General features: G+C 35.1%; 1 protein-coding gene across 3 annotated transcripts; it reads left to right on the forward strand.

Annotated features, from left to right (window-relative positions):
• Positions 5,212–12,676, forward strand: LOC18786991 (protein DETOXIFICATION 43). Of its 3 annotated transcripts, none has more exons than XM_020558527.1 (14): positions 5,212–5,451; positions 8,867–8,958; positions 9,114–9,235; positions 9,475–9,927; positions 10,048–10,241; positions 10,467–10,602; positions 10,704–10,800; positions 10,934–11,034; positions 11,141–11,304; positions 11,430–11,501; positions 11,661–11,777; positions 11,873–11,968; positions 12,099–12,220; positions 12,347–12,676. In XM_020558527.1, exons 2-14 carry the CDS (start codon positions 8,882–8,884, stop codon positions 12,399–12,401), a joined length of 1,806 nt encoding a protein of 601 aa, XP_020414116.1. In that variant the 5' UTR covers positions 5,212–5,451; positions 8,867–8,881; the 3' UTR covers positions 12,402–12,676. The 3 variants fall into 3 exon arrangements, with proteins under 3 accessions (XP_020414116.1, XP_020414118.1, XP_020414117.1); XM_020558529.1 differs by lacking the exon at positions 5,212–5,451 and adding an exon at positions 8,602–8,644; XM_020558528.1 differs by lacking the exon at positions 5,212–5,451 and adding an exon at positions 8,631–8,704.

The following is a 15,261-nucleotide window of genomic DNA, read 5'->3' on the forward strand; positions in this document are numbered from 1 at the left end:
ATTCAAATTCAAATCCCACCTAATCTAGTTTGTTTTAGTTTCATGCTCTTCTATTTTTTATTTTTTATATTTGTTTATTTTTGTTTTTTGAGGACCTTTCCTATTGAGAGGGGCGATAGCATACTAAATTCACACACACTACACGGATGCTAGAATTCGAACCCATGACCTTATCTGAGAGAGTAAATACTCCATACCACTACACTAGTGGGTCCTTTGCATGCTCTTCTATTCTTAAAGGCATTAGAAAGTGCATAAATTATGAATAACTTAAGCCATTTGACATAATTATGCTTAGTATGTTCTAGAAACAAATTTTTTAGCATTTAATTTTTATTTTATATTTTCATCAATTAGAATGTGTAATTGGACTAGATTTGAAGCGTTTCATTTTCATTTCAATGATTGAAAAATTGATCATCCAATGAACTGGATCAAAATTGTTCTTAAAAATGGACAATTCAACTCAAAATCTTTTTAAACACTATTACAAAACTTCCATCTTCCAATATAATGAGAAGCCGCCCATGCTGACCTCCGGCGGTGGTTAGCATCAATGGACAAAGGGGTTTTGCTTTTCCAAAATCTTGTCCTTTACCTGGAAGCTATATATATGTATATGCGGGAACATAAATCGTGCTAAAACATGTAGTAGGAAGTTAGATAATGTGAGTGAGTGGGTTTAATCTTTTCAATGTACTGGAAATGGCAACATTGTGTCTTCCACGCGAAAGTTGAATGCACTCTTGTTAGTTTAATCAAGTCTAGTGTGGTGGTATCGTGGCTTCCACACGAAAGTGGACTGCTTTTCTAAATTTTATGATTACATTGTGGCTCACTTTCGTGCCAATATGTTTCTGGCTTAGGTCTAAAAGTATGGAAAACCCCGTTTTTGTCTAAATACACTTGGAAATTAATAAGTTATTATTTATTTTTGAAATATATATTTTTTAATATAAATGATAGTTTAAACTAAAAGCACTTCTGAGATGTTTTACAATTTCTGAATGAACCTTTAACCCACTGAAGAGAACAAAAAATACAAATTTAATTCACACGCACACAGAAGAGAGCAGCTAGAAAAAATATGTGGACATGTGGCAATGTTTATATAATAACTTATCTTTGCAGTTGCATGCAAAACATATATGTGTTGGGTCCCTCCATTAATTTCACTCCAATCTTAGTTGGTGGTCCTAGAAATAAAGTATTTTGTCACTATGTAAAGTAGCTAGAAAGCAGGCTTCTGAGATAAAATTAACAAACACATCATGGGATGGGATGTCTCTGTCTGTCTGTCTCTCTCTCTCTCTCTCTCTCCCTCCCCCTCCCTCCCTGTGTAAACAAGTCGAGTACTAATTCTCTGTGAACACCACTTCTGGTCATTTTGGTGAGTTTTATAAATGTTAAGACGAATGATGACGACCATCAAGCAGTCTTTCAAATATATATATATATATATATATATATATATATATGTAGTCATAGGTTATTAGGTTTAACAAATTGGTCTACGCACATTGTTTCCCTAAGACAGTATACTTAATGGAAATTGTTTGTTTTTGTTGTGAAGATATCTGGTACGTCATTGGCTATTACATAAATAATTAAAATCAATTAAACTGCAGATGTAATTAAACAAGTTATAGTGTGGGCAGTGAGCCCGCCGTCTTTGTATTTAACAAATAGCCGATACAGGATCTGCTAGTACAATGATTTGGAGTAATTGCTCCCTCAGGAATGGTCATGAGTTCGAACCCTCACATCTGTGTAATTAGTGGTGAAGCTAGGATTGTTACTCTATGAGGTCATAGTGTTAAAGTTCCGATTTTCTTTTTAAGATGAAACAATGCAAAAAAAAATAAATTAAAAATTAAAAATTAAAAACACACCAAACTTATTCCAATTAACAAAAACATCATTCAATAAATCAAGTTCATATATGTATTATGTAAATCATAAATTTCATCAAAATAATAACACCAACCCAAATAATAGATAAACTCACCCAAAAATAACCCAAATAATAAATTACCTTGAATATTACAAAAAGAAAGGAGTACAACGAGTGTTAAATCATCGACCTTAAGGTCCTTTTCAATTCAAAGACCACTATGAGGAGTGATATCTTTATGCTATTGATGTATACTTTCAGTATTTATAGGTATACACAACAGAATTAAAAAAAATATTTAAAAAATCCTAACAAATATCTTCCTTTTTTTAAATTTGTGTCGGTGCTTCTTTCTTCTCCCTCTCAGTCTTCTTCTTCTTCCTCCCTCTCTTTCTTTTCTCCTCCCTCTCAACCACTACTTCTTCTTCTTTCCCCTCTCTCTTCTCTTTCTTCTTCCTCCCCCTTTTTCTCTCTCTTTCTTCTTCCTCCCTATTTATTCTCCATAGCAGCTTGCATCTTCTTCTCCATGGGGTCGTCTCTCATAGCTGGCAAAAAAACCAAGGACCTCCAAGCCATTTCTAGGACTGCCATGGCGTCCACCACTGCGTGTAGTGTGTGTGAATTTAGTATATTATTGCTCATTTCAATAGGAAATGTCCTTTAAAAAAAAAAAAAAAAAACCTAATCAATATATTTCTAAATGCCATTTATTGGGTAAATATGAATTTTTCATTTGTAATGTTAACAACCTATACACCAGATTCAAGTGTCGTGTCGGGGTCTACCTAAAAAAAGTTTACAATGTTGACAAGTCAGCTCATTTTTCGAATTGGATAGTTGAACTTTTCTAAATGCCCATATTACCTCTAATAATGTTGCGTATATACGGATATATGACACGGGATACGTGGATACGGAAAATATCGAAAAATAAAACACGAACATGGCATTAAAAGTAATATTTATGTTCATACTTCAATTTCATAAAATCATGTGTAGTGAAATTTAAGCTTTCCAAGCCTTTCAAATGTAGCTTATTAATTTATATAAATTATTGTTAATTTATAGCACGTTAATTACATATATAATTTTAAATAATTTAAATAGCAAATAGATTGTTGGGTTTAGGGGTGGGCTTGGTCTGGGTTGGTTTGGTTTTGGGCTCAACCCGAACACTAAACCATAAGTCTCAGTTTGGCTATTTTAAAAACCGAAACCAAACCATAATTGATGAAAACCGACCACTTCGGTTAACCGGACTTGGTGGGTTGGTTTGGTTAGGTTTGGGTTTTTTTAGCTTTCTGAGAGAGAGAGAGAGAGAGAGAGAGAGAGAGAGAGAGAGAGAGAGAGAGAGAGAGAGAGAGATAAAAGCGATGGAGAGAGGGAGAGATGGAGAGGAGAAGAAGAAGAAGAAGAAGAAGAAGAAGAAGAAGAAGAAGAAGAAGAAGAAGAAGAAGAAGAAGAAGAAGAAGAAGAAGAGAAAAAGGGGAGAGAGAGAGAAGAACAAGAAGAAGAAGGAAAAACAAAAGGAGGGAGATGGGGAGAGGGAGTGAAGACAGAAGTAAGAAGAAGGAGAAAAAAAAATAGAGAGAGAGGGACTAATGGAGACAAGACAAATGGAGAGATGGAGAGAGAAGAAAAAGAAAAGATTGAAACTATGTACTATATATATCTTTAAAAAATATTATATATAATATTTTTTTAATACCATTGGTTTTGGTTTGGTTAAACCGTGGTTTTGAATATTGCAAACTGTACACCGAACTATATATTTCGGTTTAGTTTGGGTTCAAACTGATGACCAAAAAAAACATTAAAAAAAAAACCGAACCAACCGAAACCATCGATTTAATTTGGGCTGTTTGACCGAATTACCCGTTTGAATGCCTAGCCCTAATTGGGTTCAGGTACACAGGCCCAAGTGAGATTTTTTTCCCATCCAATTAGTAAAACTCACCGTTCCACTAAAAGGATGGATATCATCTTTGCTAGGGCATCATCTGCACATCATCTTCCTTTGCAACTCCAACACCGCATCATTTGGGTATAAGATAATAGAGTTCTAAAATATTTTAAAACATGCTTAGATTTCAAAACATAACGATTAGTGCCTCCTGCCGTGTTTGGACTATAAGATGTTAGTGTCTTGACCGTGTCCAATGTGTGTCCAAGACATGTTAGTGTCGTGTCGTGTTGGAGTGTGCGAGTGTCCAACACTCCAACACTTGAGATTGGTGTCGTGTCTGTGCTACATAGCCAATAATATTCCTTGGTAAATTCCTTAAGTTTATTAATAGTAATAATTTAAATCAATATATTTAATGGATAGACTAATAAACATATTTCTAAATGCCAATTTTTTTGTATGTATTGATTTTTTTCTTCTTTTTAGGATACATTTGTTTCATGGAAAAGAGGTGATTTCCCATGGTACGTGTTTACCTATTATAAAAGTACAGTCCTGATCTCTTGGACCCCTGTAGTCCAAGAGATTTATGGTCACCCACCGTTGGATGTAAATTCAACGGTTGACTTGAATCGGGTAATAATCATTTATGTCATATTGCATTTATATATATCATTTTGAACCATTGGATTAATATCCAACGGTGGGTGACCACAATCTCTTGGACTCCTGTGGTCCAAGAGATCGGGACTGTATAAAAGTAAACATTCTTTTTAATGAATTTTTTCTTGTTGTAGGTGGGTTATGAAAACAATACAAAGTTCAAAGTTCATAATTCAAATTTTGAATAGTAAAAGATGCAATAATTTAGGATTTTCATTTTTTTGCCACATATATTTCAAGGGGCAAAACGGGCAATAAAAAAATAAGGTACAAATGCTAATGGGTCTAGATCAACAAAAGAAAAGATCTGGGTTAAACCTAATAAAAACCAAATTTGTTGGACTTGGATCTAAAAAGAAAAAAAAAGTACATTGATTAACCTAGTTGATGAATTAGCCAATCATATATGCATGGCTCATAATGTGTAGCCGGTTTTAAAAAGTAGGTCACGACTCAGGAGGAAATGAAATCCAGGCATGGGGGATATTGGGAATCCTACGTAGCCCCCATTTGGGAAAAAAAAGGTTTTATTGTTACCAGCACTTCATTTTGCATCACAAAGTTGGACAAATCATATATAGAAAAATCCATAAATACTTTATAACTTACGTTCCATGGTGGACTGTCCACCTTTCAGAATATTCGTGAGCCCCCCTCTAAATTTATGCAAATCCTTGGCCAAATTCTAAAGCTGTCATTCAAGTCAATATTCAATCTAAAGCTTTTTCCTTGTTTGTCGCTCTCTCTCTCTCTCTCACTCTCTGAGTCTGTGAGTCTGCGTGTGTGCGTGTGTGGGTTAAGCAATATACCCATTTTTTTATTAATTTGGGAGAGATAAGAGAAGTGAGGGAAGAGTACTTATAAAGCGTAGGCAGGGCTCTGTGTACAAGTGTGCAAAAGGAAGTTGGTGAAAAGAGCTTGATTTGCAATTGCTATCTCTCTCTCTCTCTCTCAATCTCTCAGAGCACAAAGAACAATAAGCGCAAAGGTATGCAAGTTTCTTGCCTTTCAGTCTACTATACTCTTACTTTATTTGGTATATTTCTTGCTTTCAACATCTTCTTCTTCTGTGCATGCATGCTTCTCATACCTGTTTTTTTTTAATATATACATTACATGAAAATCCATCGATATCGTAACTTTTTTTTCTCCGTAATTCTTAAGTACATATTGAATGCATTGCGTCAAACTTTAACAAAAAATAAAATTGATACACTGTTATTACTTGATGATTCAAATGCATTTCGTCAAATATGTGTAATAAATCTTTTTTTTTTTTTTTGACGAAACTTATACAAAAGCCGCGCAACAATTTAACCCAAAGTTTTATTGAAGTGGATTTGGATGCTCCTCGTGCTCTCCCATAGTGGGCCTTCCACAATGGGCTTCCTGCGTGTCGATTTTTTGTGGGCCACTAATACACAAGTGCTCCCCACACTATTGGAACCTACGAATCCCGTACTGGACGGTCAAGTACGGAATTATTTGGTTCATGTCACTGTCGTCAATGGTAATTAAAAATGTTTGTAGGCCCTCTCTCCAGTCTCCTCAGGGTGACAGAGTTGTCAATTAGTTCTCGTGACCTCTAAGGATGAGCCACGTGTCTCCAACTAAATCCCCAATCACAATGCTGCGTGCTATTTTTATTCTATTTTTTCTTGCTTATGCAGATCCCACTACTCGCATGCGAGACCAAATCCACCATTCTATATACAGTATTTTTTCTTGAAAGAATATGTATGGTATACTATTGTGATAATTTGCTTAAATGACAATTCTGAAAATTTTAAATAAATATGTATAAATACTTCTTTATTAGTCTCTCCTCACGAACTTCTACGCTTGTTAGAGGCTTTTTTTAAAAATTTAACTGCCTTTTATATGCATTTTGCTTTAATCAACTTTTAATTGGTACCTTATGCATTATATTTCCTTTCAGCTGGTGTCTAATTGGTAAAAGTTTAGATAAGTGTGATGCAATTGGGAATAAAAATTACTAAAAGCTTTGGGTTTAAAGGATAATGATGACTGATAAAAATATGTTACTACACTTATAAAGCTAAGTGCGATTCTCGAAAAAAATAAAACTAAGGATAAAAGGTTTGTAGTTCAGATGATTAAGATTATTTATCTTTGCATCTTAAGTCTTAGGTTCGATTCTCCCCTCTTTCAATATTGCTTATATTTTTTTAAAAAGTACTTATGAGCTAACCAATAGATTCAATGAATGGTCATATGAACTAGTTAATGAAGTTTGGGGTTTACAACTCTGGTGGTAGAGCTATGAAGGATGCAAGTTTTGTGGGTAACTGTAACCCTCTTCTAATGATCATGTGATCATTTTGAATCCTGTTTTTTCATGTCTTCCCAAAGATCCATCTAAACCTCTCCTTAATTCGTTTCACTCCTTTTTATGAACATGGTTTTTTTTTTTTGCCTTTCTATTTTGTCGATGTATTGGTTATTATATAAAGTTAGTTCTTCTATTCTCGAGACATTTGATGATTGTAAGACACGTACACTGAATGCACTGTCTAATTCACCTAAACTTTGTTTGATTCTGACTTGTATTAAGAGTACCTCACTTGGACTGACGGAATTTTAATACTAGATATAATATCAACTAGTATTTGGTTTAATGGTAGTTTTTTTTCTTAGTTTGAGGAGATTTTAGATTCGATTAACATAAATTAATGAGGAAATATACGAGAAAGAAATGAAAACTCATAAAATGGGAGTGTCCTAAAATATAAGATAATTGTTCATCCACTTGTTCATCCACTTCTTAATAGGTTTTTTTTAGTCCTTTTAATACAAGCAAATTAAAGAAGGAGAGATTAACCATTAAGTGACAGTCTCTCGCATATCTTAAAAGTTCAAGCTTTTAGAAATAGGACAAAAATCAAACCCACCACCTAGTCCATAGCCCTCCATTAAGAATTAAACCAGTCCCATTTAAAAGACAGGTCGAATCTTCTTTTTCAAGCAAGCTTCGCACAGACATGGACATAAGGATCACACTCTCTCTCTCTCTCTCTCTCTCTCTCTCTCTCTCTCTCTCTCTCTCTCTCTCTCTCTCTAATCTTTTTGTGTGATTTATTTTGACTGATAAATAAGAATTAAGTTTTGTTTGCACTCGATATTAGAAGACACCTGCCGTAATGGTCGTGGTGCTATCAGGGGATTGAAAACCCAAGGGAGGTATATATGCAGTATCCAAGTTTGGTCACACCTACCTTGTCCCTTCCCTCTTCTACATTGTGTTTAGCCATTGTACTCCTTCCTTAGCTTACAGGTTTATTTATACTAATTTTTGTCCTTGCCTAATACCATTTAGCCAAATGGCAAATGGAAACACTTTTAGTCCAAAGCTTCACCCATTTATATGTTGATTACATGCCAATTTTTTATTATATATATACACACATATAATGCTTTGATGTAGGTAGGAAAATATCAGGACCTATATTATGCTGCGGTTATTGCAGTCCTAAGGAGAATATAAAATCGCATATTAGGCTTTTTAAGCATTCCAAGACATTTGGAATGTTACTTGCCAACTTATCAATTTTTGTCTAGATTGGAAGGTTTAAATTCACAGTCTGGTAAAATTACATACTAAATTTAAGTTGTCAATTTGATTTAAATTATAGAACATACTAAACTGTTTGATAAGAGAAAATTTTCTTTTTAATACGAGTTTGAAAAAATTCTTATTTAATGGAAATTTGGTACAAGCATACACAAATGGGAAAAAAAAAATCCATTTAAAAAAATAAAATAAAATATAACAATGGTCCTTAAATTAAAATCCGATTTTACTTTCCGTTCCTCACATAGCAATGGTCTAACATAGTTAGTTAGTAAGAGAGCACACAATTCATACAACGTGTCTTGCCCACGCATTCCAAGCAAAGTTTAGCAGGTCATTTGCACCAACTTTGAATTTCTCACAAAAAATTTTGTACTTTTTTTTAAAGCAAAAAACAAATCATGTTAAAGGCTTGTATTGATTGATGAGTCTACAAAACATCATAACTGAGGAAGGTTCTATTATCACCGACCCCAAGTCATGCAACTATAAATCTCCCTTCAACTTGTAGTGTCTTTGTGTCACCCTCCTGGCGTTAATTCTCAGGCGCTAGCATTTTAGCTTCTTCAACATCTGAGCGACTCCTGAGGTATCGCCATTGTTATAACTTGAACTCAAATTTATTTGACAGTTCATTTTACATCGAAGGGTATATTCTTCTCCCCCACTCCTTTTTTTTTCTCCTGTGTTGAACTGAGCACTTCATTTGGTATATGAGTTAAATTGAGCTTAGTTTGTGAGAGCTGCATTTTTAAAGTGACATCAAAAGCTCAGTTGAATTGACCACATCAGAAACATTTTGAACTTGCAGTATCAACACAAAAGCATGGCTGAGGAGCAAGATTTGCATGAATCAGTGAGCAAGTGGAAGTTACCTGTTGGTGTTTTCTTCAAAGATGCAAGGTACAGTTTCAAGTCTACAATGTTTAATTAGTGCTTTGCTCTCTCTCTAATTTACTGCTCTGTGGGCAGCCTTCGCTGTCTCAAATTAAGGTTGATAGGGCCTTCCCTTCTCATTGCTTATTAGCATATGGTTTCTTTGAATTAATTCATTGCAGGCGGGTTTTCAAGTGGGATATTCTTGGTAAGGAGATACTAGAGATTGCATTCCCTGCTGCTCTGGCTGTAGCTGCTGATCCTGTCGCTTCTTTGATTGACACGGCATTCATAGGTCACATAGGTACATACGCTTCCTTTTGCTTTCTTGATGTTTTGAAGCACTTAAATTTGGAGGATTCAATTTTTAGGACAGTTTTGTTCATATTTATGTCTGCATGTTCACAATAAGTTACAATTGTATGGTGTTTGGAAATATTCACTAGATAGTGTGACATCGAAATATACGGTTATGAACTCACATTAGGAGTGATATTTGTTTCAAGTGGAGTGACTTAAAAACATGAATTTGGGGTTGTATAGGTCCTGTGGAACTTGCAGCAGCAGGAGTATCTATTGCCCTGTTCAATCAAGCTTCAAGAATTACTATATTCCCTTTGGTCAGTATTACAACTTCCTTTGTTGCTGAGGAAGATACTGTTGCAAAAATGAACATCAAATCAGAAAAAGGTAAGCAATTGCAAAAGGCAGACATGCTTGATGACTTGGAAAAAGGGGCTGCTAAACCAAATGGTACAGCTAAAGAAAATGGTAAGCATCTGGAAAAGTTTTCAACTGAAAACAGTAAGATGGAAGAGGCTTCTGCTGAGGATGATGAGCATGTGGCGGTGGGAAAAGGTGCACTTGAAGCGAAAGGTGAGAGCTCAGACAACGGATTACCTGAAAGCAGTGAAGCAAACAAAGCCTTAGCGGAAAATGTTAAGCTTGAGAAGGCAGAGAAGGGTGCTGCTAAAAACAGTGATCCACTAGAAAATGGTACTCTTTCCTCACTCATTCTCTAGCTCTCTGACAGATAAGCAAATTGAAACACAGAGATCTAAACATCTTGAATAATATTATCATTGTGATATTTAGTAATTGTGATTTTTTGATTAGGTTCGAGAACAACGGTTGACAAGCACCCTTCTGATCTTATGAGCACCAATAAGAAGGCAAAAATCAAGAAACAGAAGCGACATATTGCTTCAGCATCGACAGCACTCATCTTTGGAGCAATACTTGGCCTTTTGCAAGCCATATTTCTCATGTTTACAGCCAAAGTTCTCCTGGGCGTCATGGGTGTGAAATCAGTAAGTGATTTATATTTCTTTTATTAAGTGCTTTAATAATAAACAAATGAAGATGTATACAATTTGAAGATATGGAAACAAATCAATGAGAAAGAAAACTAAAGAATTAAAACATTTACCTTAACCCAAAAGGCAGGCTTAATCAACTGACCTTAATAACATTTTTTTTACTTCAAAGATCATTATGGAATGAGGGAAATAATTACAGCTCTTCTCATGGAGCAGGATTCCCCTATGCTAGCCCCAGCACATAAGTACTTGAGAATAAGATCAATTGGTGCACCTGCAGTTCTTCTCACATTGGCCATGCAAGGGATCTTCCGAGGTTTTAAGGATACCAAAACTCCTTTATATGTCATTGGTAGGCCAAAAAACATACTGTATATAAGTAAAAACCTGTAGTAATTGCCAATTCTTCTTACTACTTAATCGGGTTTATTTGTTTCATTTTTTCGTATCCAGTTGCGGGATATGCAGTTAACATTGCCTTGGATCCACTTCTCATCTTTGTCTGTGGCTTGGGCATCAGAGGTGCAGCTATTGCACATGTTCTTTCACAGTGAGTAGTGTGACCCTTGTCATGGTATTATTTTTATTGTTTCATATTTACGGCCGCTATTGAAGTACTGTTTGTACTTTAATATCTTATTTGATGCATCTTTGCTAAGATTAAATTTTTTTATTCGTTTTAGGTACTTGATGGCACTGGTACTCTTCATAATCTTAACAACAAAAATTGATCTCTTACCTCCAAGTATTAAAGATTTGCAGTTTGGTCGGTTTCTGAGGAATGGTAATGAGCTCAATTCTTATATCACTATTGTTCTTACATACATACATATATAATTCTTACTTGGTTGGCTTCTGTTTAATTTTTATTTTTTTATGCTTGGTTACAGGTACTCTGTTGTTGGCTAGGGTGGTTGCCGTGACATTCTGTGTGACCTTGGCAGCATCGCTGGCAGCACGGGAAGGTCCAACTCCTATGGCTGCATTTCAGACTTGCCTGCAGGTTTGGTTGACATCATCTCTTCTTGCTGATGGCTTGGCTGTTGCAGGGCAGGTATTTCTTTTTTCTTTTTCCCTATTTAAACATTTATCATCTCGAGTGACTTACAGCTATTTTAGTAGCAAGTAAGTAAGCTTCGTACTCAAACAATCTTTGTGTCATTGTCCCCTGCTCTTTAGGCTATTCTAGCATGTGCATTTGCTGAGAAAGACTACAAGAAGGCCACAGCTACCGCAACCAGGGTATTACAGGTACTTCAGTTTGTACACATAGCAGCAGAGGCTATTTATCTATAAACCATTCAGGACTTGAAGTTTATAACTAACCTACTATTTCTTTTTAACAATTTCGTTGCGTTCTACTTTTGCGAAACAATCAGCATTTTAATTTGTGGAAGAATATTTGTGCAGATGAGCTTTGTCCTAGGTGTGGGGCTTGCATTTATTGTCGGAATTGGTTTGTACTTTGGAGCTGGAATCTTTTCTAGAGATGTTAATGTTTTGCACCTTATAAGGATTGGCCTCCCGGTATATAATTTTAGCTCATCTAAAAGCTCTCTCTTTCTCAATAATTTTTTGAATGATGAAAGAATCTTCAAACTAAATTGTTTTCTATCCATCAGTTTGTAGCAGCCACACAACCGATCAATTCACTGTCTTTTGTCTTTGATGGTGTGAACTTTGGAGCATCTGACTTTGCTTATTCTGCATACTCCTTGGCAAGTCTCTTGTAAACCATTTACCACACTATAAAAAATACTACAAGTTTTACAGTTGATGTTTCTGAATTCCCTTTTCACAAATTCTGTTACTAATTCTTCAAACCAAATTCTTTGTTCCTTCTCACAGGTTCTGGTGGCCATAGCAAGCATTGTATCCTTGTTCCTTCTCTCCAAATCCCATGGTTTCGTTGGAATTTGGATTGCTTTAACCATTTATATGGCGCTGCGTGCATTTGCTGGTGTATGGAGGTAATTATTTTTTATGTACTTACTTTTCTTTTATCAATGGAAGAGAGATTCGAATTTGAAACCTCTTCCAACACCCGGTTCATAATTAGTATCATCACTAATTGATTTTGGACTCTACACTTGCAGGATGGGGACTGGAACAGGGCCTTGGCGCTTCCTCAAGGGTCGATCACCACCATAGGAATGTTTAAGACTCTGTGCTCCCATGATTAATTTTTTGCCTTATCATCTTTTCCTTACTGTTATTAGTAAACAGGCATAAAAACTCAACTTTCAGTCTGCAATTTTTCCTTCTTTTTGTATCATTGTGGTGACCTGTCCAGGATGTTTGGTGATTACATATTGTTGTACTATATAGTCTATAATTTCACAGTCATTGTATTTGCTGCCCCTCCTCTTCCTTTTGGGTAGATGGATTGATTGGAATGAAATGACAACCCCCAGTTTTTACTCTAATGCTTTACCAATGAAAAAAAAGGAAGCAAATATATGGTTCCTACCTTCCTCCATCTCTCTATATCATTTATATCATCACTAACTAAAAAAAAAATTTCTCCCTTGGAGATGCACTAATGGAACTTTTGGCATTAATTCCAACCAGATTCAGTTCTAAAATGAAGTTCAAGCTATTATTACCCATAAAAACTTATTAAAATGAGATTTGACTCCTCACTCTGGTTGCTGTAAAAAATAATGTCAAAGTGCCAGCCTTCAAATCCTTGTCAGCATTAACTCTTCAATTGGAACATTATATGATGTCAAATTTTCCCATTAAAACTCCATCTGGCGTTTTAACATCTCGGTTGGAGATGCTTTTATTCAGTTCGTTCACCTATTACTTCTACACACTTATATTCCTGACTTTCCCACCTATATCCCTAACCCTAATCGGGATTTTTTCTTCTTCTTCATTTCTTTGGATAGTTAGAGATGATAATGGCTATGCCTGCCACCTGCCGGCATCACCTGTCTCAAGTTTAGGTCTTACCTCCTTCATACACTACTAAAGAACAATAATAATAATAATAATAATAATAGAGTTGAGGTGATCGAGTCTCCCTCATCACGTGATAAATTTTACTTCCTTGATTACTTTGACCAACTGATCTCTTGGGAGATTGAATCATATCTACGAGGAAGGATCCTAGCTACAAATCATATTGAAAGAAGGACCATTAATTCTTTCTTTATGACTTTAGCTGAGACTTGAGAAGACATATGCTCCTGCGCTTATATTAGATGATCAAGACACTACCAGGGCATTGTAGAACCAAGGGAGGTTCATGCAGCTGGTTTCACAGGGGACCACAATTCTGGCTACAAAAGTACAACAGATTATGTAATCAAAAGTCTTGCAAGTACAATCAAATAATATATCGGAGTTGAAAACAACAGTTTCTTCTTCTATATGTACTTTGTTATGACTCGTTTACGGTAGCTGGTTCAACTTTGAATTCCTCGAATGGGTGGCTTTCTATATTGTTTATCTGGAACAACATAACTGAGGAAGGTTCTGTATATAATATTATCATCGACTTTGTTTAACAAAATGACGTGATGCTATTTTGTATCAGTGTCTGACACGTAAATTTCTTGTGTCATGTTGACCACCTAAACTATTTTTTAATTAGTACCAACATTGTCTCACAGCACGACGGCGCTTCCCATCCCATCCCGCCGTAGGTGTGGGTTGTTAAAATTCGAGTTATATATAACAGGCCAATTATTTTTCTGTTTAATTCTTACCCACCTTTTTTTTAATTATTTATAAATATATATAATATACAATGTAATTAATACAAGATAAATTTGGTGGTATAATTTGATAACCCGATTATGTTCCGAATCCGTTAATTCATTAAGTTTACGGAACAAATCTGGATCTCACCTAATCTGATCCTATCTTATTTGATATAATATATATTTTATTTTTACTTACTTAATATATATATGCATGAACGTTTTGTAAATAAATAAAAAATGTTTTTCAACAAATCAGATGTGGATCTAGTTGTGAGTGATCCGTCGAATTTTCGGATCGGATTGGGTTGAATTTTTTTTGAAATCGAGTCGGATTTCAAGTGCTTCGTTCCAACTTTGATCTGTTTACAGATTATCTACTTCAACTAGAAGCCCTTTACTAATTCTTACCTGCATAATGAAGTGACACACCAACAAATATTTTAATTAATTTAATTGAAAAGCAACTTATAAGAGTGATTACATTCTCATTTACTCAAACATTCAAATATTTTTATAGAAGAGTAATGCTATTTAGACATACAAGATTGACAACATTAGCTGACCACCTTATGTGGCAGCTAATGTGTATATGCCACCTCACTTAAATGTGGCCAACTATATTTTTCTTTTTTCCTTTTTAAATTAAGTAATTTATATTTTCAACTTTTCTTCTTCTTCGTTGTATCCCTTTGGCTGCCCTTCTCCTTCCCTTTTGGCCTTTGCTCATCCTCTTGGGATCTCTATGACAACTCTGCCTCCAAAAAGTGATGTGGCACAAACAACTTAATTATATCAATGGCAGCTGAGTATTTGCGATCTCTATGACCACCTTATATCAATGGCAACTTTACCAAGGTGGTCATATGGGGAAATTCTTAAATGGGTCGGCCTTGTTGATTGTATACCTCTAATCCAAATTACCATTTTATTCATGGAGTCGTTCTATGGTGAGGATGTTCTAGATGAATCATAGATGTGGACCTTCATATTAGCTACATAATTAATCTAAATACTAACTTCACTTAAGTTTAATGAAATGATCATGTGTCTAATATAAAGGTCCACATGAGCGATCCATATATGACACTCTCAGTACATAATTTTAATTTTTATTCAAGTTTTGTCTCATACGATTGGGTCCTAAACAGCCCATCTTCTTGTTGTTTGGGTTGATTTAAGCTCAAAGCCTTAATCACATGGGGTTTCATATTTGGTTTTTTCCTATCTTTTTTCCCCTTATTTGTTTTTTTTTCTTAATACTCACTGCACTTATATTTGGTTCTTTCCTCTCTTCATGG

The sequence above is a fragment of the Prunus persica genome, chromosome G2 (genome assembly GCF_000346465.2).
Source record: "Prunus persica cultivar Lovell chromosome G2, Prunus_persica_NCBIv2, whole genome shotgun sequence".
NCBI lineage: Eukaryota > Viridiplantae > Streptophyta > Magnoliopsida > Rosales > Rosaceae > Prunus > Prunus persica.

What these genes read in the sequence shown, in the direction of transcription:
- LOC18786991 (XM_020558527.1), top strand. Translation starts at nt 8,882, where the DNA reads ATGGCTGAGGAGCAAGATTTGCATGAATCAGTGAGCAAGTGGAAGTTA. An exon ending in CAGTGATCCACTAGAAAATG is followed by an intron (nt 9,928 to 10,047) that starts GTACTCTTTCCT and finishes TTTTTTGATTAG; the next exon opens with GTTCGAGAACAACGGTTGAC. An exon ending in GCATTTGCTGGTGTATGGAG is followed by an intron (nt 12,221 to 12,346) that starts GTAATTATTTTT and finishes CTACACTTGCAG; the next exon opens with GATGGGGACTGGAACAGGGC.